Genomic DNA, 27227 nt, shown 5'->3' on the forward strand with positions numbered 1-27227 from the left:
CTGTGCCATCTGCCAAAGACTCTCAGAGGGAGACCTAGGGAGAAAGGAAGCATCATCATCATTCAGGTCAATCCTGCCCCTTTGGGGGTTTCCATTCAATGTTGAAACCAGGTACCATTTCAATGTGATCATCAAAGATTGCGATAAGCACCGGATCAATTGCAAAACATACTTAAAGTCAAAGGGGACAGCTTCATGCTTTATGTTAAGACGATCAAGACTCATTGTTGAGGCCCTTGGTGTTTAGACACTCCTCAGTGTATCATTAGAAGTCTAGGAGATAGATATCACACCACTCAACACCAAGGAGACCGACAACAACACTTGAAGTAGTTGGTCTCTTAAGTTACTCATTACTAGACAACTGGTCTTGTCTCCCTTCTCGGGTGCCAGCTCCCTTGCACTTTAATCCTCCAGTAATGAAAATAACATATAAAAAACAGCACAGGTCAAGCTACAGCCTCAGCTCCTTCCTCTGAGAAGAGTAATGGTCCATAGATACACTTCCATGTCTCAAATAAGGAAGATGCCTGTTTCATTGTAGCTGTTCTGGATTCATGCACTGTCATAGTACTGAATCAGCTCTGCTTGAAGTCACAGAGTTCATAAAATCGCAGGCTGGCTCTACAATGGCTCAAGTCCTTTCTATTGGATTGGTTTCAATGGATCCATCTTTCCCCTATTTGTCTGCTCCATAACCTTTGAAATATGGAGTCCCACAGGGATCATCCCTAAGCCATGCACTCTTCAATGTTTATGAAGCCCCTGTTGCGGAGATTATTGAGCCTCTGGAATTCAAGGTAGTGTCCTATGCCAATGACACTCAGCTATTGCTGAGGCCAACAGTGCACTCCAACATTCTTTCCAGTCGCGGCTTGTGAAAGGAGCCAACTGGATGACAAACAGTTGTTTAAAACTCAATGCCTGTAAAACTGAAGCTCTATCTGGTCCAGTGCCTGGCAGTCTTCAGAACTTGGCCCCTCTCCTTCCTCTGTAGAGGAGGTCAGGACTCTTGGAATAAAATTCAACAAAGATTTTCTTTTGAGTCGCAGGTTAAGCCCCCTACTGGTTTCTGCTTTGCTATTCTCAAAAGTGTCAAAACGTTTCTGACACTATTGCCGGAATCAACTAGAATAACTAATGTTCACTCTCTAATGACCTCTCACCTAGACTACACAAACAGTCTATATTTGGAGTTTCCAGACTATTTGCTGCACCAGCTATAGGTGATTCAAAATGTCGCTGTTTTTAAACACCTCTTGCTTACTTTATGGAACAAATCTTTTTTATTGATTTAGTTGGCAGGTCTCTTGACAACTGCACACAGCCCATCGCCTACAACCACAGGGGCCGGCGGCTAAAATACAATGCAAAGATTGTGTGTAAAATTCCACAGTGTAAATGCCGGCATCCCGAAGGCTTGCAGCGCTCAAATACAAACAAAGAAGAATGACAGCATAAAACGTCAAAGGACAATGCAGGTACAGCAACAAGAACCCACCAAAAACAGGAGTACAAAAAAAGGGAAACCCACCCTCTCGTACACCCCCTCGGAAGAAAAGGGAAAACAAAGGGGGACCCGTACGCAGGACTTCAGGAGCGGTACGGCGATCCGTTACACCCACCAAGCCTAACTCTGCTCCTCCTGCCCGCCCAGGTAGGGAACTCCTTATTCCTAAGTTAGAGGTATTAGGCATAGAACTTGCAGGAGTTTGGGGTAAGTGACCTTGTGGAGGTCCTTCGATTGTAACATTAAGAAAGCCGAAAGTTCTGCATATTTCCAGCTCTTCTGATCTTGAATCAGCGAGAGTTGTTCCATGGCAAGGGTCATCCAGAGCCTAAAGAGCCAAGCCATGTGGTCCGGAACCTAGGTAGTACCCCAATGAGCCAATATCTCCTGCCGCGCTGCGAGCAATGCTCACGCAATCTCTGCCTGCCTCGTAATGACCGCAATGAGTGAGTGGTTTCGATAGGCCTAGCAGGGTGTACGCCGGAAAGCGAGGGATCTCAGTTTCAAATGCTGTGTCGATATCATTGAGCACTTGCTCCTAAAATCTCTCTAGCCCCGGGCAGTGCCAAAGAAGATGTGCAAGTGCCCTGTTAGGCCTCAACCCCGCCAACATTCCGGTGGTTCTTGTCCCATTGGTGTATCCGAGATGGCGTAATATACCAATAGGATGCGACCTTGAACGCAGATTCAATCCCAGCAGTGTTGTATGCCATGTGGTGAGCTCTGTAGTGGATGTTGTCCCATTCCTTGTCTGTAAAGGCCAGTCCCAATTCTGCCTCCCATCGGAGTTGACCTTGTGAGCGCTTCCCTGTCGTGTACGGAGCAAGGAGACAAAGTTCCGCAATGAGATGCTCATCATCTTTCTTGTTCGCTATCCATTTCTCAAAAGGGGTAAGCTCACGAGCGACATGTGGTATACAGGCCCCAGAGGTATCCCAGTGCCTGAGCTGTAGATAATAGAATTCGTCGGTTTGGGAAAGTCGAGGACTTGCCAAACCCGATCAAACAGGATGATGCCATGAAGTTCGAATAAGTGGCCCAAGCGCTTACAGCCTGCTTCCCTCCATCGCTGGGCAACCGCAGTCTTACATACCGGAGGGAAATTCGGGTTGTCAACCATCGCCGTCATCTGGGAGGGGAAGGTTGTAAGGCCTTTCGAGAGCTCCAACGAGTCCCACACCTTCATTGTCACTGCTGTGACTGGGGAGGAGTAACGGCCCCACGATTGTGATCGGCGGGGGAGCCAGATTTCGCGCCAGATATTCGCACCGGCTACTTCCTGGTCCATTAAGGTCCAGTGCTTCTCAGAAAGCGGGCGGTTCCACTCCAGCACACATCGAAATGTGCGCGGCCTGGAGAAATCTGTGGACTAGCTGCAGATTCACCCACTTTTGGGACGCGACAGTTGCGCCACAGAAAGGCAGGCCTTCCTATTGCCCCATATGAATTTGTTCATGGCAAGCTGCAAGGCGCGCAGAGCTTTAGGTGGCGGTACTAACGGTAGGGTCTGGAACAGGTAGAGTATTCGCGGCAGGATCGTAATTTTTACCGCGGCGAGGCGCCCGAAACAAGTTAAATTGTGTTTAGTCCACCTGTCCAGCGTCTTCCGAGTTTGGGCCACCAGAGTCTAGTAGTTCAGCTCCAACATACGTGGGAGCGAGGGGGTCAGGAGGGTGCCCAAATAGGGCACATGGTCGCTAGACCAGTGCAGAGGAAGAGTCTGCAGAAGGGCCTCCACCTGTGCTTGCGGTAAGTTGAGTACCTGGGGCTTGTTAAGATTGAGCCAGAGAGTCGTCAAAAGGACTCGAGTTCTAAGACCAACGTGGGGAGGGAGGTTAGAGGCTGCCCGAGGGAGAGGATGACGTCATCTGCATAGAGGCTTATCTTGTGAATGTTGCCTCCGAACCTGAGACCCTGTATGCCCGGGTGATTGCGATTTTTCTGCGCAAGGGGTTCCATGTAAAGGGCGAATAAGAGTGGTGAGAGTGGACACCCTTGTCTCATGCCCCTGGCGATCTCAAAAGGGGACGAGGACACCCCATCGACTCTAACAAACACCTGGGGGCATGGTAGATGCATTGCACCCGTTGGACGAAGCGAGGCCAAACCCGAAGCTCCGCAAGACGTTAAAGAGATATTCCCAGGATACTATCAAAGGCCTTTTCGGCATCGACGTAGAAGAGCACAGCTCCTACCTGGGAGCAATGAACACGGTCCATGAGGTGTATAAGGCGCTTGGTATTGTCATCACCCTGGCGGGAAGGAATGAATCCCGCCTGGTCTGGATCGATGAGAGCCTCCATAAAGGGGTTAAAACGAGACGCTAGTATGCCCGTGGAGAGTTATGCGATGTTAAGCTGCAAGATCGGGTGGTAGGAACTACAGAGCCCTGGCTCTTGATTAGGCTTAAGGTTTACGGAAATCGCCACCTCGGACAAAGAGTCCATAACCATCCCATTGTCTAGAAAAGAGTTGAACAGCCGGGTCAAGAAGGGAGCTAGTTCAGGACAGAATGTTTTATAAAACAGGGCAGGGTAGCCGTCGGGGCCCCGGAGATTTGTCGAGCTTCAGCCGAGAGATAGCAGAGATAACCTCCTCTATCCGAATGGAATCTTCCAGGGGTTCTGCCTGCGCGTTAGGGAGGTGAGTAAAGTTGCTAGACTCCAGGTAGTCCCATGCGTCAGGGGTACCATGCACATCCGCACTATAGAGAGATTGGTAGAATCGTCAAAATTCCTCTACGATCTGGGAGTCCAGGTGGATCTCCTCGCCTGTAGGCCGTTTTAGGGAGGGAATAGTCCCTGGCATGCAATCTCTGTGCTAACATCCTCCCACATCTTTCACTACCCAAATAAAACATGTGTTGGAGGCGAAGCAAAGCATATTCCACCCTGTCAAGATCTAGACGTTTAAGAAGCATCTGCTTCTTTTCTAATGACTGCCAAACCCTCAGGACCCCCGTGTGTTTATGTATCGCTTCCAGTTCTGCCACGTCCTTTTCAAGGCCCAGCAAGGCTTCCTTACGTTGACGAGTGTCAGCGGAGAAGATGGCTATAAATTACCCATGGATCACCGCTTTGAGGGTTTCCCAAACGATAGCCAGAGACGTCTCACCAGTATCATCGTGTTGGAGGTATTCTAATAGCTTGGCACGTACACCCTCTACAATGTTAGGGGAGTGTAAAGACCTACGCGCAGCCGCCATCTAGCAGGGACGTGCCCAACCCCATACAATCTTATGGAAATAGAAATATGTGCATGGTCAGAGAGGGAGAGTGTGGCAATAGAGGCGTCACTGATCCTGGGGAGAAGCGCATTAGAGACCAAGAACATGTCTAGACGTGCATAGGATTAGTGAGCCACAGAGTAAGGAAAATGCTACTTACCAGTATGCATCTGTTATTGGCATGTAGAGCTGCAGAATGCTACATTTAGCATTAGATCGCCACCTGGTGCTGGCCTCGGATGATTGCAGGTTCCTGTCTTCTTGGAAAAAGTCTTTTGTAGTCACGAGATAGGTGACTCCTCCCTTGGACAATACTTCGCATGGTCATCGACTCCATCCTCAGATTGTTTTTCGCATGATGGGAAAAGATGGAGTTAGTAGAAGTAAAGAGAAAAAGATGTCCATGCGTGTGCATCTAAGTAAGATAAGTACTGGAACGGATAAAAGTCCCGGGGAGGCGGGAGGGCATGTAGGATTCTGCAGCTCTACATGCCAAGAACAGATGCATACTGGTAAGTAGCATTTTCCGTTCAAGGCACATGAGCTGCAGATCCTACATTTAGCAACGATTGTGCAGCAGTGTCTCCTCTAGCGGTGGTCGCTTGTATCCGTTGCAGCATACTGAAAGAGTGTTTTAAGGACAGCTTGGCCTACTGCAGCTTGCTGCTTGGCTTGTACATCAACACAATAGTGTTTAGTGAAGGTGTGTATTGTAGACCATATTGCTGCCTTGCATATATCCTCTAATGGTATGTTTCCTAAGAAAGCCATAGAGGCTCCTAGTTTGCGAGTGGAGTGTGCTCTAGGAAGAACTGTTAGTGTACGTTTAGCCTTGTGATAGCATATTTGAATACACTTAACAGTCCATCTAGCAATACCTCCTTTAGAGATAGGATTGCCTTTGTGTGGGGGAGAGAAGGATACAAATAGTTGTTTTGTTTTTCTGAATGATTTAGTCCTGTCAGTTTAATATAGTAGAGCTCTTCTAACATCTAGGGTGTGCAAAGCTCTTTCTGCAACAGAGTCTGGTTTTTGAAAAAACACTGGTAACTCTACTGATTAGTTTAGGTGAAAAGGAGCAATCACTTTTGGTAGGAATTTTGGATTGGGTCTAAGAACCACTTTGTAAGGATGCATTTGAAAAAATGGTTCTTCTGTTGTGAATGCTTGTATTTCACTAACTCTTCTGAGAGAGGTAATGGCAACAAGGAAAGCAGTTTTCCATGTTAGAAATTGTAGTTCACATTTATGTAACAGTTCAAAAAGGGGTCCCATGAGTCTTGTAAGGACCACATTTAGGTTCCATACTGGAGCAGGTGGTAACCTGAGTGGGATTATTCTTTTTAATCCCTCCACAAATGCTTTTATTGCAGGTACTCTAAATAGAGATAGATGTTGTCTATTTTGTAAATACGCTGCAATAGCTGCTAGATGCAGGCGTATGGAAGAGAAAGCCAAATTAGACCTTTGTAAGTGTAGAAGGTAGCAAATTATATTTTGGATGGAAACGTCCAAAGGATCAATGTGATTGTTGTTACAGTATATTGCAAATCGTTTCCACTTAGCAGCATAGCATGCTCTGGTAGTGGGTCTTCTAGCTTCTTTAATTATATCCATACAGTCTGGTGGTAGGTTTAAGTAACCAAACTCTAGGACTTCAGGAGCCAGATCGCCAAATTCAGTTGGCTTGGTTCTGGGTGTCTTATTTCTCCATGGTTCTGTGTTAACAGGGATGGCATGAGCTGTAATTTCTGATGTGGAACCATTGAGATATCTAGTAGCGTGGCGAACCACTGTTGACGTGCCCATGTAGGGGCCACTAGTATCAGTTTGAGGGACTGTTGTCTGAGCTTGCGTACTACTAGTGGAATGAGTAGGAGAGGCAGAAAAGCATACACAAATCTGCCTGACCAATTCATCCATATAGCATTCCCCTCCGACCGTGGGTGTGGAAACCTGGCGGCAAAGGTTGGGCATTTTGAGTTCTTGTGGGTGGCAAACAGGTCTATTTGTGGATGCCCCCACATTTGAAAGAATGGTGAAGTACTTGTGGGTGCAACTCCCATTCGTGAATCTGTTGTGATTGATGTCTTAACAGGTCTGCTATCTGGTTGTGAATCCCTGGAAGGTGTTCTACTGTCAGATGTATGTTTTGAGGAATGGCCCATCTCCAAATGTTCTGTGCAAGTTGGGACAGTTGCAGAGAGTGTCCCCCCCCTGTTTTTGTATGTAGTACATGGCTGTCATATTGTCCGTCCGTACTAAGACAGCTTTGTTTTGGATTTGTACTTGAAAAGTTTTGAGTGCTAGGAAAATGCCTAACAGCTCTAAGTGGTTGATGTGGAACTGTTTCTGTTGGTTGTTCCACTGACCTTGTGTGGTATAATGCAGGAGATGGGCTCCCCATCCTGTGAGGGATGCGTCTGTCGTGAGCACTACTTGTGGAACAGGTTCTAGGAACGGCCGTCCCTTTGTCAATTTTTTGGTGTTCCACCATTGCAGAGAGCGATATGTACGGCTGTCCACGAACACCAGGTCTGTTATTACATCACTCATAACATAGTCAGTGACATCACATGACTATGTCATCAGTGATGTAATATGTGACGTCATCAGCAGTGCATTGCACGCGCAAGTTATAGTGAGTCCAACTAACTATAACGTGGGAATTTCATTGGTTTTATGTCAGTAAAATTTCCAGCTAACTATAACTGGTGTGAAACCTATGGTTTTTTCAGTGAATTTATTAGGTTTTTTAAATGCAAATTCCTAACTATAACTGGTGTGAAACCTATGGTTTTTTCAGTGAATATATATATATATATATATATATATATATATATATATATATATATATATATATATATATATATATATATATATATTCCACTGGACCGTATATGAAGTAATATCGGCTTCTTTTGTGAATCCATATTCACATTTTACTTTTCATGCGATTTAGCTCGCAGAACAATCAACTACCTCACTGTAAAAGCGCATCCATGAAGGGATTATACCTAAACTCATACTTTAAGCGGATGGTTGGGTGCTCCTGCAACACATCCCTCTAAAAGCTCATACTTTTCATACTTGTACCCAGAGCGTAATGCTCCAAAGCCCAAATGGGCCAATTCAGCACTCTAGAAGGCCCAATACATAAATAGAGGCTTGTGTTGGTTACATTTTCAATAACATTTATCTAGTGAACCAAGGAACAAATGAATCTATAGACAGTTACTTAATAAGCCTTACTGGTTTGCTATCCTTGAGCAAATTTACCAGTACGCATGATGAATATTTACAAAAACAGTTCATGGAGCATTTCGCTAATCACAAATAGGAAAAGCTGTGGCAAGCTAGAAACTGCAGAATGGTGGTAGCGTTTCAATTAACTAGAGGACAAAAGTTATCATCAAAATGTGTTAAAGTTTTAAGTCAGAGAAAAGTGTGAAAAGTGTGCACCGGTGGGGTAAAATAAAACAAGTTGAGTGATGTGGTAAAAGGGACAAGTAATGGTTGGGAGGGATATAGAGACAAGTGCAAAGGTGCTGAGCAAAATCATTGCGGGCATGGCATGGCGAAGGCCAGGGAGCACCCAGATCAATTCTTTGTGCTACTGGTAGGATTGGTGGGGTGCTGCACAATAGTGGTAGGAATGCCCTTGTAAAGAACAAAGCATTAGGCAAAGACAGAGCAAATGGACACTACTGTAATTGTACATGGAGCGTTACAGTGTTTCACACTACCAAAGTTTTATTGGAAAGGGTCTTGTGGAAAAGGGTTGAATTTTATGATGGAACACCATAAAGGGTTTTAAAGTGGTGATACTGCCCGCAATGGCACTGTAGATGATGCAGCTAGTTGGGAAGATAGTGCAGGCTGGCAAATGGAGACAGTGGAGGTCTTTTATGGTTACATGTGATCACATTTCTTCAGGCCATTGATGATTTGTGCTCCAACATGAATGACTGAGGTTTATCAGATACAAAAGAAATATCAGTCATGCTAGGGTAGCAACAAGAGTTCCTATTCTTCGATCTTTAGTTGACATTTCCGGTTAAGCACCTCTTATCACCCTGCCACTCCCACCCTTTGTAAAACCTTACGGAGACAGAATATATAAATAGGGGGCAAAAAGTTCTGGATTAACTGGAAAAGAGAAGACATGGACATGGTCTGATTAAAGCATTTTTCTAAGTTTGTTCAGGTATGTAAATAAATGTGTGCGTCTTGTAAAGCGCACTGCTACCTGGAGGCGTCCTTGCGCTATAGACCGCTGGGGAACCCGTCCTGGCTTTACCTGTGAGATGTTCTCTCCTGGGTATCTCCAAGGTGAAATCAGGCATCCCCAGCGTTTGTGGGGGGCCGTTGTGGGGATGAGGCAAGCTAATGCCAAGAGTTGCCGAGTGTAATCCCTGGTTAGAGTAGGCACCGAGGCGAGAATTATCAAGTCCACTGACCCTGGTTCACGACCCTGCCGCGTCGGGAATTGAACCCTGGTCTCGGGCTGTTCTCTGCTTCCGGGTCTGCCGCCTCTAACCAGTGAGCCACACCACTCCACTAAGTCCACAAAGATTTGGACTTATGACAGAATAGTATGTATGTATTAGTACTTATATAGCGCAAACCTAGACATGAACAACAGAGCACTGTACATTACATTAGACTGTAAGATGATCTACATGATCATGTACATCAAGTGGGGATTACATAAATGCATGTCACGTATATAATTTCCCATTTTTCTTCAGGACAATAGGCACACAAGTTGATTTGCCCAGAATCACAGGATGTTGAGCTAGGTGCTGACGCCGGGATTCAAACTTGGGTCCCCAGGTTTGAAGTCAGCAACTCTCTTCACTAAGCTACCTCTCCACCATGGCAAACTGTCTGGAGAGAAGAATGTTGGAAGGAGCTTCATGTGTGTCATATATAAAAGAAGACCCTGTCTTAAACACCTTTGACATTGAGATTCATTTTTTGTCAACACGGACGCCACAAAACATGGGGTGCAGACTGTTATGCCATATACAACATAGGTGAAAGGTGTAAATGTAACGTCCAAAGCACTGATGCTACATTAGGTTTCGGAGATTATCTAAATTAGACTAGCACTTACCAAAAGCCCTCTAGTACATCTGCTGGATGTCTGGGGTTAGATCTTTCCATGCAAGTAATCAACATATGTTTTGTTATGCTAAACAGCTGCAGTCAGATTGTTGTGTCAACACTCAGGGAAGGGGATTGTAATGAGGAAAAATTATTTAAGTCATTATCCAAGAGAAGTAGGAAAACGATTTTAAGATATGAAAAGCTAAGGACTGTTGAGACAATATGATACCTACTAACCACCATAGCCATGTCCTGGAATTATAGTATGTGATCAGCGATTAACTCAGAATTGTTAGTTTGTGACTGATGAAGAGGCCTAGGTTAGTTGATCTTGGCTATGAAGGGCACATGAGATATGGCATCATACAGACGATGACAAAGGACAAGTATTAGTTGCTCAAAGTGGTCTCCGATGTTGAAGCAGCAATTAAAGACCAATAGTCATGCTTTAGGAGTGCTCTGAAAGATACATGTTTAGTCATTGAAACTTTGGGATTTCCCGATAAGCCATACAACAAGCCTGACATACATATACATATATATATACCAAGCTTAATGGCAAAGCTTACCCCTGTGTCGGAGTCCAATTACTGTAGAAGGAGTCAGGAGTGGTTGAATATATATATATATATATATATATATATATATATATATATATATATATATATATATATATATATACACATACATACATACATACATACAAAATGTGTCATTTTCAGGAACAGGGAGAACGGTGTTGATATGCAACCCTTTAGGCGTTTAATACCATGCTCATGAAACAGACAACTGACAATAGAAATTAAAAGTACTTACTGGTTGCTGTGTGGGAAATCTAATAAATGAGTCATAGTAACAAATGAATGGTTTAGCGTCTTCAGTGGAGTAATCCTTTTATCGGCATCTATTGTCAACATTTTCTTTAACAAATCAATATACTCTCGTCTATCCGCCTTCTCTGCCAACATATCAGTTCCTTCCAAGTCTGTGGACATATTCACCTTTGCGAGAGGAAAAGAGAAGAGATGAGAATGCCAGTGGAAATAGAAAAATGCTTGCCTGATAGAGGATTTCTGGTTTTGATGCTCTAGACCGGGTTTTACAATAAACTATCTCCTGCAATAAAAATGTAGGTTGAAAATACTAAAGTATAAATTCAATTTTATCAAATACAACAAATGAAACAGGCACTACTATTATCAATGTACCGATAAATACAGAAGCTGAAACACAAGATGATTAAGACATATAGAAAGATGGGTAATGGGCCGCTGCAGCCTTAAAGACCCATCCAAATCATAGGCTGAAACTAGCCAGCAGCCTAATATTTCAGATCTGCAATAGGGTAACCAAAGATGTCTTGGTTTAAAACAAAAGAAGCCTAGTATGCGACATTGTGTGATGTTCCTATATTCTTGACAAAACACAGATGAGTAGCTTAAGTACACAATTGTAACTCTCGTGTTTTGCACTCTTGTGCAGTTTTAGCACAGTACCTCAAATAACATTTTTCATGCAGGGACAATTTTAGCATATTAAATTATAAATATGGTCAAAATTACTGCGTATCCTAACAAAACTGCTCCCGATACCTATTTTCTCCACGTTGGATCTCAGGGGGTCCTACCATCTTCAGATCTAGGAGGACAAGTCTTGAATACTCCTTCAACCTTAAACTGCAGGCTCGCTCATATGGGCTCCTTGACCTCCAAAGGATGCAACTAGAAGCGTCACATGGACTAAGGACCAAAAGGCCAAAAAAGGTTCTCTCTTCCTCACATTCTAATGTCCCAATCTAACAGTGAGCCTTTCCCTATTACAATTAATTCCCCTATTTCAATCCCCCAGACCAACAACTCTTTTGAGCTATTCTTCAACTACTCTTCATGGGGTCTCATACGTTATAAGTAGAATACCTCTTAACACCCAACTTCAAGATACGAATAACTGTGAATAGAATATCTGCGCTAAAATATTCCAAATGTAACATTAGAAGAGCACATTTTATGCTGAATAGTAGAACGTATTTATGTAAAAACTCACACTTACTGGAGTAGAACAGTGAGCTGATAATATGATGCACTAAACAAAAGTCTTGGAAATGTTTTATACCTTTTCCTACACACTCTCCCACCCATGCTCACAAACCATTTAAATCCCTGGTGGGTTGCTCTATTATAACAAAAAGATAGTATGGTTGCAAATATGAAGAATAAAAGCAGAATCTGTAGTTCGAAATTACACACCAAAAAGCAGGTTACATTTTCATTCGGAAATATACTAGGAACAGTTTAATGCAAATCAGATTAAACAATGCTGTTATTAATGTTTACAACAATGTTATGTTTTTTTTAATGTTTATTTGCTTGTAAAGCGATTGAATGCCGAAGCGTCTTGGCGCTGGAGTGTGAGGATGGAAAAAAGAATGGTGGCTAGAGCCTATGTGGCTGAAAAAAGAGCCAGGTTTTCAGATTTTTTCTGAATAGCAGGAGATTTGGCTGGCGTCTCAGGGAGAGAGTCAGATTGTTCCAAAATGCTGCACAGTGTGTTAGGGCTCGCCCCCCCCCCCCACAATGAAGACAAATTCCATCTCTCCTGGGTTGATCTAGATCATACACAACATACATTTCGCATAAATATCTCATTCAGGCAGGCATTTATTTTATAAAAACTGATCAGAAGTAGGAAAAGTCAGTTCTCATTTTTACTGTTTGAACTTCAGCTGTAAATATGCCCTGTCAACTGCCTTTGCCCTTAGCTGCTGGCTTTAGCAGCAGGCATTATTACGTCACAACTCAAATGTTATAAATTGCAGCAGATGGGCAGCCACATTATTTTCTTATTACAGGTGACTAGGAACATCACAACTCAGCAGCAATAAGGAAGGACATTAACAACAAGCTTTTATTAAGTGATTACAGGTTCCCATTTTTTTAAAGAACTTAATGAACAAGTTACTTACCTTCGGTAATGATACATCTGTAAGAGGCATAATAGTTATAGATTCCTTACCTTAGAATAACCCCCAGGCGTCAGACTGGATCCGAAGAATTTTTCTGTAGCAGTACCCCTGCCTGTTGGTAGGTGGCGCCGGTAGACTCCGCGTCCATCATCGTTGTTGTGGTTGCCGGGATGACGTTGTGGTGTCTACTTAAACGCCACCCCTGCGCACAGACGACAATTCGGACACGGCTTTCCACGCCATAAGCTGAGAGCCATGCAAGACACTGAACACTGGTGCACACAACTAGTGCTCTGAAAGGGAGTCCCTTACACTAGTAGTCAGTTCACAGAACGGAGAGGATGGGTGGGGCAGTAAGGAATCTATAATTAATATATGTCTCTTACAAATATATTGTTACCAAAGTTAAGTAACTTGTACATCTGAAAGAGACAATTAGTAATAGATTCCTAATCTTCGAATAGATACCCCAGCAATGCCAACCCCGGATATGGGTCTGCGAACCAAGTTCATACCAGAAAGTCCTGGAGAACAGAAAGGGCAACACAGCTGTCACTCTGGACTTGGCTATCTAGGCAATAATGTTTTGTGAACATGTGCAAGGATGCCCACGTGGCTGCCCGGCAGATGCTAATGAGCGGGACTCCTCATCTCGAAGCAGTAGTGGATGCAGTCCCCCTGGTAGAATGGGCACGCAGTACTATGGGAGGTTACTTTTTTTGTCAAAGAATAGCAGATTTTGATGCATAGGACAACAAATCGAGAGATTGTAAGTTTGTAAAAGGCCCGACCTTTCTTGCCGACCACAAAACTCACAAAGAGTTTATCAGCCACCTGGAAATTAAGGGCAGCGCATGTTTTGGGTGCAGAGGTTGGAGTCTCTCCTCCTCTTTGGAAGGATGCAAAGGCGGGAAGAAGGTGCGCAATGTGATAGTCTGACCGATGTGAAAAGAGGTAACAACTTTGGGCAGAAAAGAGGGCCTAGTGCGAAGGACCACTGTCTGGATGAACTGCAAGAAAAGGAGGCTTAGAGGAAAGAGCCTGAAGCTCACTCACCCTGTGAGCAGAATGTGAAGGCAAGCAGGAAGCGGTCTTCAAGGTAACACGACAAAGAGCACAATTTTGTAGTGGCTCAAAGGGAGCACACATAAGGTAAGTAAGAACAAGATTTAAGTCCAACTGGGGCATTACGAAAGGAGTATACAGGTGAGTAATGCCTTTTAGAAATCTATTTACATTTGGAGACTTGAAAAGAGAAGGCTGATCAGGAAGGTGCAGAAACGCCGAGATGGCCAAAACGTAACCTTTAAGAGTGCCCAGAGCAGAGCCCTGCTGGTCCAAAGATAGAATTAAGAGGAGAACCTCTGAAAGAGGGGCCGCAAGGGGATCCACATCCTTTGCTGTGTACCATGCAAACATATTCCATCTACAGACGTATACTGTTTTAGTGGAGGAACGCCTGGCTGCCAAGATTACATTACAGACTTCGGGAGGAAGGTCAAAAGCTATAAACTGTCACCGCTCAATCTCCACGCAAGGAGGTGGAGGCTGGACAGGTTCTGTTGGAGGACGGTCCCCTGCTGCTTTAACAGAAGATCATCCAGAAGAGGCAGTCTGATCAGAGGATCGATGGCCATGCTCAAGAGATCGTGGTACCAAACTTTTTATGCCCAGTCTGGAGACACAATAATGGCCCAGTCGCGCTTGATCTTCTTTAGTACTCTGGGCAGAAGTGAAACAGGCGGAAAGGCGTACAGGAGGCTGCAATTCCACTTGCGACGAAAAGCGGTGGCAAGCGAGTGCCGCATTAGAAACTCCATTGCGCAGAATTGCTGACATTGCACGTTCTCTTTGGTGCTGAACAGATCTAACCAAGGCTTTACCCACTGCCGAAAGAGACTTTGCACCACCTCAGAGTGAAGACGCCATTCGTGATCCATCATGCACCGGTGGGCTGAGTTTGTCCGCCCCACCGTTCAGGGAACCTGCCAGGTGTTGAACCACCAAATATATGCCCTGACGTTCCAGCCATGACCAAAGGCTAAGAGCCCCTTGACATAGGGTCCACGACCCATCCCGCCCGGTTTGTTGCAGTACCACATGGCGGTGGTGTTGTCTGTGAACACCTGCACTACTCTTTCTTTGACAGAAGGATGTAGGACGTGCAAGATGGTTCATCCAGAGCTCCAAAAGGTTGATAGGGAGAACGGACTCTGCCGGAGACCAGAGACCCCTAATCTCCGCCTCTCCCAAGTGGCCGTCCCATCCCAGGAGTGACACATGCGTCATTATGTGAGCTATGGTTGGGGAAGGGAGAGGGATCTACTGCTGACCCAATCCTCTAAACTGACGTGCAGTCCCTTCCAAGATGTGGATGACATCGGAAAGATTGCCTTGATGCTGCGCCCACTGGAACTTCAGGTCCCATTGCAGATACCACCTGGCATAATCCACCAGCAGGATGCAGGAGGCCATGAGTCCTAGCAGCCTCAGGGTCATTCTCACTGAAATCCGGAATAGAGGCTGGCACATCGGAATCATAGCCCGAATATCCTACACCCGCTGTTCGGGAGGATAAGCCCGAAACTGCACTGTATGCAGAACTGAAAAGGAGATTCTGAGAGGGAGTCAGGTGTGACTTTGGCACATTGATAGTGAACCTCAGCGAGTGCAGGAGGTTCGCCGTAGTCTAGAGATGGTTGACGACTGCTTGGGGCGAGCCCGCCTTGCTGTAGTCCCCAGATTCAGGCTCAGTCGCATGGGAGGCCGCTCGTTTAGTGTAAAAGCTGCGTCAGCATGGAACTCCCTCCCTGTTGAAATTCGCCTGCTGGAGGACCTCTTGACTTTCCGGAGGGCTATAAAAACATTCCTGTTTTAGCTGCTTTTATGTTTTTCCATTTTTTCTGTTGTGTTATGTTCTACCTTGTCTCTGCGCCGGGACGCTCCTTGGCTGGAGTATCTGTGCGCATAATAAATTAATATAACATAACATAACATAACAACAGTCGTCAAGATAGGGACCGCCTGGAACCCCTGATCTGCACAGCTGAGCTGCGACCACCACCATCACTTTTGTGACCACCTGAGGGGCGCTGGTAAGGCCAAAGGGGAGCACAGTAAACTGAAAATGCTTGTGGCCTACTGTGATCTGTAGGTAACTCGTGTGGGCAGGGAGGACGGGAATATGAACGTAGGTGTCCTTCCAAGTCAAAGTTACCATCCATCCTTCGGGGTTGAGGGCAGACAGGACCTGAGCCAAAGTGGGCATCTTGAACTTCTCCTTCCAGAGGAAGCGGTTTAGAGCCCTGAGGTCTTAGACAGGACGCAGGCCTTTGTCCTTCTTGGGTACCAGAAAGTAGTGGGAGTAGCAACCATGAAAGACTTCTGTCACAGGGACGCTTTCGTAGCTCCCTTGGCCAAGAGAGCTGAAACTTCCTGGCGTAGAAGGGCCAAGTGATCCTCTGACATGCGATGAAAGAATGGTGGCATGTAGGGAGGGGTAGACTCGAGGTGGAGGGAATAGCCCCTTCGGATGATCTGCAAAACCCAACTGTCTGACGTGATGTTTTGGCAGTGGGGGAGGTGATGGCGGATCCTGCTGCCCACTGGTGGTACTGGAAGGCTGCTGCAGGGGGGAATGGGTGGACTGGCCCGCCTGCTGGCCCCCCAGACACACTTCGCTGGGTCCCACGTCCGCAGTTATGCAGAGGCTGGGTAGCTTGCGCCGCCCTGTGGCAAGACTGGGTAGAACGTGGTGAGGCATCCCTTCCGTAGCCACGAAAGCTACGAAATGCGGATTGCATGGGGTAAGAGTTTGCCACCAGGCCCAAAGATCTGGCCTTGGCCCTAGACTCATTGAATCGCTCAAGAGCGGAGTCCGCCTTGTCGCCGTACATGCGACGGCCATCAACGGGCATGTCCAAATGGGTTGATTTGACATCCCCAGAGAAACCAGACGTCCTCAAACAGGTGCAGTGCCTTAAGGCTGCTGACGTGGAAACCGTTCTACCTAGAGTCTCTGTGGTATCCAGCCCACACCAAATGGCGAACTTAGCTGCGTAGCGAACCTCTGCCACTGCATCGGTGAGAACGGCCTGGGCCTCCCCCGGGGACTGTGGCAGCACTTGCGCAACCGCATTCCACCCTGTATGGGAATAAAGGCCCACGAGGCATGCAGTGTTCACCAATGTTATGTTATGTTATGTTAGGAGGTTTTTGTAAAGCGCACTATCACCGTAGGTTTCCTGGCGCTGATTGGGATGCTGAAAAAGGCAGATTAGAGTTTATCCAGATTGGGGGAAAAGCCAGGTTTTAAGGGACTTACGGAAAAGGATGAGTGATGTGACAGATTTGAGAGAAAGGGGAAGAGAATTCCAGAATGTAGGGGCAAGATATGAGAAACTTCGGCCTCCCATCCTTGTAAGCTTAAAGGGTGGGATGACCAGGAGGTGAAGATGAGAGGATCTGAGAGTGCGAGGGGGGCAGTAGGGGGTGGTAAGAGATTTCAGAAAACTAGGTGAAGGGCAAGTGAGGGACTTGAATATTAGGCAGCCGGTCTTGAAGGCTGCCCTGAGATTGATAGGGAGCCAATGCAGTTTAGCAAGGAGGGGCTTAGCCGACTGCCATTTAGGGGTCCTAAATACAAGACGGGCCGCTTGGTTCTGCACGACCTGTAGCCTGTAAAGCAGGGTTTTTGGCAGGCCATGATAAAGAGAATTGGAAAAGTCCAAACGGGAAAGGACTAAGGCCAGAGTGACTTGAAGTAGGACTGCGGGGGACAGGAGGTAAGCAACCTTCCTGATCCTGCGGATCTGGTACATGCAGGAAGAGACCACTGCCCCCACGTGGGCCTTGAGGGAGAGTTCGGAGTCAATGATGACACCCAAGCTTTTCACGGATGTCACAGGGACAGGGGGAGGGCCGAGTCCAGAAGGCCAAAAGTGTGGACCCCAATAGATGGAGCTCCTGCCAGGAAGAAGGAGCTCTGTCTTTCCGGGATTCAGCTTAAGCTGATTTTGGCTCATCCAGAGGAGAATGTGAGACATAACAGAATGGAAATTAGAGACAGCAGAAGGGGTGGAGAAAGGAAAGATGAGTTGTAGGTCGTCAGCGTAGTTAAAGACGGTGACGTCCCACTGCCTCAGAGAAAGAAGAAGGGGGCGAAGATAGAGATTGAAAAGGAGGGGGGACAGAGAAGAACCCTGGGGGACACCACAAGTGGAGGAGACTTTGGGTCCACGAAAGGTCCCCAGACTGACCGTCTGAGACCTACCAGATAGAAAGGAGTGGATCCAGGCCAACGCTGGGCCCTGGAGGCCGGCCTGCTCGACACGGCGGATAAGAATGTCATGATCCACCGTGTCGAACGTGGCCGACAGATCTAACAAGACCAGGGCCTGGGGAATGCCCTTGTCAGCATTGCCTCTCAGAGTGTCGAGCACGGCTAAGATGACTGCCTCCGTGGAGTGGCCGGGTCGGAAACCGGCTTGGTTAGACTCCAGGAAGTTCGAGTTTTCGACAAACTGTGAGAGGCTAGCCGTAACATGGGCTTCCAGGATTTTGGAGAGATAGGGAAGGAGGGAGATAGGTCGGTAATGGGCTGGGACCGATGGGTCGGCCCCTGGCTTCTTCAAGAGAGGAACTAGGACGGCCTCCTTAAAAGAGCCAGGCACCGTGCCCGAGGAAAGAGACGAGTTCAGCAATGGAAGAATGCTTTCGGGAAGAGAGAGGCAGATGTCTCGCAGTATAGACGGGGGGCAACAGTCGTCCGGGGAACCAGACTTGACCCGGGTAGCTAGTTTTGCTAGGGTGGTCGAGTCAAGAGTAGGGAAGTGCAGAAGTGAGGAAGAGTTATGGGGGACCGGAGTAGTAACAGCGTCAGGAGAGGGGGTGGTGATAGAGTCCTTAATCATAACAATTTTTTCAACAAAAAAGGAGCTAAGGGCATTGCAAGATTCCTGGGTAGGGGCCTGGGTAGGGAGAGTCCTGGTGTCGGTGGTGAGTTCCCCAATCACTTTGAAGATTTCTTTGGATTGAATGGGTGCAGAGAGAATTCTTTCCGCGATATATGCGGATTTGGCCGCAATGATGGCTTTCTTATACTTATTGCGCGCGACCCTCCCTGCTTGAGGTGTGATAGTCCCTTCTCCACCTGCGCTCCAGTTGGCGGAGTTCAAGGTGTTGCTTTTTAAGATCGGGGTTATACCACTTATGGGAGTGATTGTGCCGTGACCGAGGGAATTTGGTGAGGGGGGCTAAGATGTTGCTAGCCGAGACAAGCCAGTGAGAGATGTCATGAGCTAGCTTGTCAGTGCTGAGGTCAGACGTGAGGGAAGGGCGGGATTTCGAGAGGAGGTCAAGAAGGACCTGAGTGTCTACAGCCCGCCATTTTCGTGCCATGCCGCCCTCTGAGGGAGGGGCTCTGATATGGCCAGTAATGGTGAGGGTGGCGTCGACCAAGAAATGGTCGGACGAGATACAGGGAGTGATCACCGGATGGGAGAGCTTGACCCCATCAAAATGCTAAGCTGGCAGAAGAAAACATCTTCTTCCCAAGGTCGTCCAGCTTCTTGGATTCCCTATATGGGGGAGCAGTAGGGAATGCGCCCTTAAAAAACGAGGCTTGGCCCACCAAGCTCTCAGGGTGGGGTGTTGGGAGAGGAAAAGTGGGTTGCCTGGGGCCAGGCAGTGGTGTCGGGCAATCATCCTGTCCACAGGGGCCCCTGTGCTGGCCTTGGAGCAAGTACCCATAAGAATGTCTGTGAGGGCTTCACTAAAAGGCAGCAGGGGCTCCAAAGAGGCCACTGCCAGTTGTAGTACCACTCTCAGGAAGTTAGTCCTGACTGCCACCATAGGAAGCTCAAGGACCAAGGCCTCAGCCGCCCTACGCATCACCACTGCGTACGAAGCCCCCTCCTCCGTAGCCACTCAGGGTGATAGGGAACGCCAGGGATGAACAGCGGTACAAAACTACCCTTCGGCGCCGGTACAAACGTCGAGCGACGTCTGTTCGTAACCGTGTCCAAGTCAGGGGTGAGGCTGCGGTCGATGCCGGTTGGGGGCACGACCGGTGTTGGGGGCATTGTCACTGGAATCGGCGCCGGGGAAGGTAACGTGAGATCGACCGGCACCAATCCGGATCCAGGCCTGGATCCTCGGGGGCCCTCTGGGGCCAGGGCCTAATCCGCTTGCATCGAAGGCCCAGGGCCCTCAGCTGAGTCCATGGGGCCCAAAGGTGCACCTGCGGAGGCGGGCTGCCGAAAAATGCTACGAAGAGCCTCGTAAAAAGCTTGAAGCTAGGCAGGGGACGCTCCTGGAAAAGGAGGGAAGCTCGGAGCTGTCCCAGAAGCAGGCTCCGACGACGGCGCAGGAGAGCGACAACGCTCCAGGTCCTGCATCACATCAGCCGATTGACAGGGAGAAGGCGAAGAGCGACAATGCTTCTTCGCCTTCTTCTTGTGCTTCGACTTACCCGAGGAGTGCAAAGACTTCAATGACGAGTGGAGGTGGCGGCTCCGCGACCGGTCCAGAGACCTTCCTCTCTACCTGAACCTCAAACGATGTGGAGCGGACTGCCATGCCTCCAAGAGCTTTCGGGACTGCTCTTGCAAAGACTTTAAATTCATGGCCCAGCAGTCTGAGTACGATTTCTAGTCATGGTCGTGCTCCAGGCACCAGAGACACACGAGGTGCGGATCTGTGACGGGCATCAACTTGTGACAGGAGTCACAAGGCTTAAAGCCGGTCCAACTATGGGACATCCCATGTGCTACCAGGAGTCAAAGACTCAAAAAAGACATTGTCAAAAGTCGAAAAAGGTTTAGTCAAAAAATGACTATGGGGCTTGCTGTCTCTGGATCTGCGCTGGCTGGCGCGGAAAAAGAAAGAACTGACTTGAGTGTGCAGGGGCTGCGTCTAACTAGACAATTCAACGTCATCCCGGCAACCACAACGCTGACGACCGTTGCCACCTACCCATGCGTAGGGGTCCTGCTACACAAAAATTCTCTGGATTCAGTCTGACGTCTGGGGGTAAAGAATCTATAACTACTTGTCTCTTTCAGATGCTTAACTAAGAGTTGTTCTGAATAAGATTTCTTATGCAGGTTCATGAGAATGAGCAACACCGTTGATTATGATTTGAATCCGATTACCTGTTCTAATTTGGGAAATTTGTGCTTTTTCTAAAATTGGAAGGAGGAATGTTGTTCTACTACAAATGCACCGTTTCCTATTGGCTTATAGTGCTGAACAAATTAGCTTGTGATAACGATGAAGTACTAGCATATTATATTAAGCATTGCAGGTTGTTGTAGGATATTACAGAACTTTAGCAGTTACGTTCCCTGGTGCTCAAACTAGGTATGACTGAGTGAGGGCGATGTATGGCAGACTTTACCTACATTTGTCCTACCTTAACGAGTCAAGCACTGACCTTTTACCTAGTTGGGAGTTGAATAAATGTTGAGTGGTTTTTACCGAAATCTAGCCACATTTATTATGCATTAGAATTCAGTAACACAGCAGGATTCCCATCTTCTGCATAATAACTATGTATAAGGGTCACCACTATAGCATCCTTGGCCAACATGCCCATAGCACACTTCTAGGTAGAAACCTTGAGGGTACATCTTTTGGATGTATAAGCACCACATTTTCCCTGGGCAAACAAGAGGAGAAAGACTTCCATGCTGAGCCGAGATGCTGTGGTCCCTGCACGCAGACAATCCAGTACGCAGTGGTCTGATATCCCTTGCCGGGTGTCCATCTCGAGACCTAGTCGGGGTCCTTCACTCTCCCGCATCAGGTAATGGGGATGGCTCGATCCTAAGGTGGTTCTTGGCTATACACATACATACATACATACATGCTAGGTACACTAAGGTACATCTAGTTTGGGTTGCATCGTAGGAGTAAGCATTATTACTGTCATGTATTCATATGACTGCATATATTATTTTAGCACAATTGTAGAATTCTACCTTTTCTTTACTCTGCTGGTGCTCATAACCATATACATCCGTTTCTGTTTCATGGTTGTTGCTGCACATGTATTTTATACTATTATGATGCTGGCTCAAATGCCTATTGAAAACGTCCCCACCGGTTATTCTGTATACCTCTCTAAGACAAAGTCAGCACGAGTGACTGAGCGGAAAGCACATACTGTTTTCACAATCCCTGAGGGGTCAGCGCTGTCATGTTCTATAGTTGCCAGATGCTATTCGCTCCTTGGTAAGAGGCGCTCATATTGGCACTGTGAGCTAGCTGGTCTACAGAATATATATATCCTTTGGGGAAGTCTGGAATCAGTCTGGACACCAATCCCTTAGTTGATGTTGTCTAATCATGCAGATCCTATATAGATTCATAGGAACTACAAGACAGAACGATTATTCCCAGTGGTGGCTTCCCCGTGGGTGCGTTGCCCCCCTGCTTTCTCACCATGCGAGAAGGCAGAAACATAAATGGTAATAACTACCATTTTATGTTTCTGCCTTCTCGTGCGGCGAGAAAGCAGAAGTTCCTGGTTGGGGGTGGGTGGTCCTGCTCGAGGGCAGGGGGAGTGGCTTGCCCCCTGTTGTGCATACTGACTGTTTGGGCAGCCTGAGGCCGCCCAAACAGTCAGTATGAACAACAGTGGGCAGGCCACTCCCCCCCCCCCCCCCCCCCCCCCCCCGAGTAACACTGCCTACTCTCCCTGTTCTCTATGTATGCTGCAGCATCCATAGAGAAAATGACCCGGGTGGGGCGGGGCCTCACCAATCACAACGCTATCACTGCAGCGTTGTGATTGGCGGACGGGAGGGAGGGAAACCGCCTTTCCTGGCTGATGACGATGCAGCCAGGAATTCAATTTGGAAAAAGCAGGACGGCGGGAGGACCCATTTAGAATAGTGGTCCAGTATGTTAGCAGCTGTGAGAAATCCCACAGAATGTGTTTCGTGCCTGGCCCCGGGGTATTACATCTGGTGCAGGTGTCAGAGGTGCCTGGGAAAAATGAGTGCAAATTATTTTAGGGATAAGTATGCCCAGTTAAGTATGTAATATTGAATGAGTTTTAGGAGGGACCTGCGATATACCCTCCACGGGTATGCTAACACCCTCGCCTAGACGACGGTGGACCCACACGGAAGCTGAGGCGCAGGATGGTAAGTTGTTTTACATTATTTTTGTCATGGTTTAGTTTTTTAATTTAACAAACCCCTCTCGCCGCCCCACATACCCCCCGGGACGAACACATTACCACTTCCTCTCCCCCCACCCGCCTGTCATGCCGGCCGCGATTGAACACGACTCCCCCACAGGCCCTCCACAATCACTGCATTATCTTTCCCAGTCACGGGAGAAAACTAGGAGAGCCACTATCTGAACTCCACCTTAAAAGTGCACAAGAAAGTTGTGATGAGAATCAGTACAAAATAAATAAGTACCAAAACATTGCACATTCTACATTAAATACCCTGAACAGGAAAAAGTGTACAAAAGTACTATGTACCAAACAATGTGAGCAGTAAAAGGGACAGAAGAAAGATATTGTGAAATACACCAGAGACAATTTATGCAATCCATAGTCTGCGGTGTATAACGGATGAAGTGCTTCATGTAAGAAAGAACAGTAATAGTAGGGCCCCGTGAATTCCTAAAACACCAGCATGGCCATGGTTAAGTGAAAAATCCATTCACGCAAAGGCCAGGCTAGGGTGTAGAGTGTGATGGGATCATTAGCTGCGGACATGCTTGTTCCGTCCGCCACTTTCAAATGTCACCAGCCGCCACTGATTACTGCTAATATTTACATATTTGTGATTGTGACTAGGTCTGTTTTAAAGTAATGGTGGCCATAAACCAACCTCTTTAACTAACCTCTTCATCACAAAATAAAATTATCTTGCAATGTAATCTTGAAGTTTTCTGGTAACTGAATAATGGAGAAAGATCCATTACTGGCTCTACATTCAATGCTTTCTTTACCTTACTGGTTGAGAACAGACTATCCTATGATTTCCTGGAATTTCAAATTGTATGCACCAACCTTGGGCTAAGATAAGCAACACCTACTTGTCGGAGGCAATATTTTTCAAGGGTGTGCAGGAATAGTCTGCCTTTCCTCGACAAAGGCGCTGAGGTCAAGGGGGTATGGTGATTAGGGGTAAAGGAGACAGTCAATGTTTGCCACAGTTTCTCTGATTTCAAGAGTGGCGTTATTATTGAAATGTTGAAAAGAAACGTCTGAGAATTACATTGTGTAAAAGGTTAACAAATTAATCTTAACCAAGCATAACATTATAAATAGTTTCCAATTAGATTCTACTCAAATGCAAAGAAGGAAAATGCAACTTACCCAGTATGCATCTGTTCTTGGCATATAGAGCTTTAGATTCATATGCTTTTGCATTGATCGCCATCTAGATTTGGGTCCGGATGTTTGCACTTTATTTTTCTTTGAATAAGTCTTTCCAGTCACGAGGTAGGCGACTCCTCCTTTCGGTGTTAGTCTGCATGGGCACAACTCCATTGTTAACATTGTTTTGCCACAGAGGGTGATAATGAAGTTAGTAAGAGTAGTAAGAAGATGTCCAAGAATGCATGTATCCAAGTAAGATGTTACTGCAACAGGTATAGGTACCTGGGGAGGCAGGGGGCGCATATGACTCTACAGTTCTATACGCCAAGAACAGATGCAAACTGGATAAGTAGCATTTTCCGTTCGAGGCATATGAGCTGTAGATCATATGCTTTTGCATAGACTATATAGCAGTTCTTCCCAAAGCGGTGGCTAACATGTAGCGGTTGCAGTAGTCTGAAATAGTATACGTAAAACTGCGTGGCCTACTCTAGCTTGCTGTGCTGCCAATACATCAACAGAATACTGTTTTTTGAATGTGTGAGGTGTAGACCATGTTGCAGCTTTGCATATATCATCTATGGGTATATTTCCTAGGAATGCCATACAAGCCCCCAGTTTGCGTGTAAAGTGTGCTCTAGAGGGAACTGGTAATGTTATTTTAGCCTTTGCATAGCATATTTGAATGCACTTGACTATCCACCTTGCAATACCTGATTTTGATGTAGGATTGCCTATGTGTGGTGGAGCAAAAGCAACAAAAAACGGATTTGTGTTACGGAAAGGTTTTGTCCTTTCAATGTAATAAAGCAATGCTCTTTTCACATCTAATGTGTGTAGTGCACGTTCTGCTGCTGAATCTGGTTGAGGGTAGAACACAGGCAGGTCACAGATTGAATGATATGAAAAGCAGAAAGGAACTTAGAATTGGTCCAAAGAACTACTTTGTTTTGATGCATTTGTAAATAAGTATTTCTATAGTTAATGCCTGAAGGTCACCCACTCTTCTGAGTGATGTAATAGCCACTAGGAAAGCAACTTTCCATATGAGAAATTGCAGCTCACATCTGTGCAATGGCTCAAAGGGTGGACCCATTAGTCTGGTGAGGAAAATGTTGAGATTCCACATTGGAGCAGGTGGATGTCTCGGGGGAATGACTCGAGTCCCTCCAGAAACGCTTTAATGACAGGTACTCTAAAAAGAGATAAATATTGTCTATTTTGGAGATATCAGGCTATAGCAGCTTAATGTAAACGTATGGACGTGTATGCTAAATTGGAACGTTGTAGATGTAACAAATAGCATATTGTTTTGTACAGAAGCATCAAGCGGGTTGATGTGGTTGTTATTACAGTAAATCACAAACCACTTCCACTTTGCTGCATAGCATGCTCTTGTGGTAGGACGTCAAGCTTCTTTGATAATATTCATAAAGTCTGGCGGTAGATTAAGATAGCCAAACTCTAGGATTTCAGGTGCCAGATCACCAGATTGTGTTGACTGGGGACTGGGTGTCCTATGTCTCCATGGTCTGTATGAGATTGGGTGTAAGACATAGTTTTTGACGAGGAACTACCGAGAGTTCCCATAAGGTTGTGAACCATGGTTGATGTGCCCATGTGGGAGCAACTAGGATTAGTGTCAGGGACGCTTCTTTGAGTTTCCGAGCCACTCATGGAATGAGTGGGAGAGGCGAAAAAGCGTAAGCAAATATCCCTGACCAGTTCATCCATAGTGCATTGCCTTTGGACAATGGTTGTGGATACCAGGATGCAAAGTTTGGGAGGAGAACTTGAGGGTGTAGTTCCCATTCATGGACTTGCTGTGGCTGATGAGTTAGCAGATCTGCAACCTGATTGTCCACTCCTGGGAGGTGTTCTGCTAGGAGATAGATTTTGTGATGACTGGCCCATCTCCAGATGTCCTGTGCTAGGTTGGACAGTTGGAGGGAGTGTGCCTCCCGTTTTTTAATGTAGTACATGGTTGTCCTGTTATCTGTATGAATTAGTACAGTAGTGCGTACTAGCTGAACTTGAAATGCTTTCAAAGCCAGAAAATGCAAATGCTACTTACCAGTATGCATCTGTTCTTGGCATGTAGGGCTGCTGACATTCATATCTGTGCATAGATCGCCGCCTAGTGTTGGGTCCGGATGATTGCACATTGTTGTCCTGGAAGAGTCTTCGAAGTATCACGAGATAGGTGGCTCCTCCCCTGGACTACAGTGCGCATGGGCATCGACTCCATCCCCAGATTGTTTTTAGCCATTGTGGCCGAGATGGAGTGAACTTTGTGAGTGATGACCATGCTATGAAATGTATGTAAATACTGCAGCTGCTACAGGCGCCAGGGAGGAGGGCGGGCGACATGAATGTCAGCAGCCCTACATGCCAAGAACAGATGCATACTGGTAAGTAGCATTTGCAGTTCGAGGCATGTGGGCTGCTGAATTCATATCTGTGCATAGAATACATAGCAGTCCCTCCATTAGCGGCGGCGGCCCGTGCCAGCTGCAGCAGTTTGGAAAAGTGTCTTGAGAACAGCCTGCCCCACAGCTGCCTGCTGCTTGGAGTGCACGTCTACACAGTAATGTTTAGTAAAGGTATGTGTGGTAGACCATGTGGCTGCTCTACATATGTCCTCTAAGGGAATGTTTCCAAGGAAGGCCATAGAGGCCCCCAACTTTCTGGTGGAGTGGGCTCTTGGTGGAATAGTAAGAGTGCGTTTAGCTTTTGCATAACAGATCTGAATACATTTCACGATCCACCTAGCAATACCAGCCTTGGAAATAGCGTTACCTTTGTGGTGTGACGCAAAGGCAACGAAAAGCTGCTTAGTTTTTCTAAAATACTTGGTCCTGTCAACGTAATACATCAGGGCCCTTTTGACGTCAAGGGTGTGGAGCATCCGCTCCGCCAGTGACTCAGGATTTTGAAAAAACACCGGCAACTCAATTGTTTGGTTTATGTGGAACTGAGACACAACCTTGGATAGAAATTTAGGGTTAGTGCTGAGTACTACCCTGTTAGCATGAACCTGGAAGAACGGCTCCTGGATTGTGAGGGCTTG

General features: G+C 46.5%; 1 protein-coding gene across 12 annotated transcripts in view; it reads right to left on the minus strand.

Moving 5' to 3' along the window:
- HIPK1 (homeodomain interacting protein kinase 1) overlaps nt 1-27227 on the minus strand; it is a 733600-nt gene that overhangs the window by 321818 nt on the left and 384555 nt on the right. For all 12 annotated transcript variants that reach the window (XM_086923314.1, XM_086923313.1, XM_086923309.1 and 9 more), the window contains one exon: nt 10665-10849. In XM_086923314.1, the coding sequence (XP_086779440.1) occupies nt 10665-10849 (185 nt within the window). The remainder of the gene's footprint in view (nt 1-10664; nt 10850-27227) is intronic.

This window comes from Lissotriton vulgaris, chromosome 5, assembly GCF_964263255.1.
Source record: "Lissotriton vulgaris chromosome 5, aLisVul1.2, whole genome shotgun sequence".
NCBI classification, from domain to species: Eukaryota; Metazoa; Chordata; class Amphibia; order Caudata; family Salamandridae; genus Lissotriton; species Lissotriton vulgaris.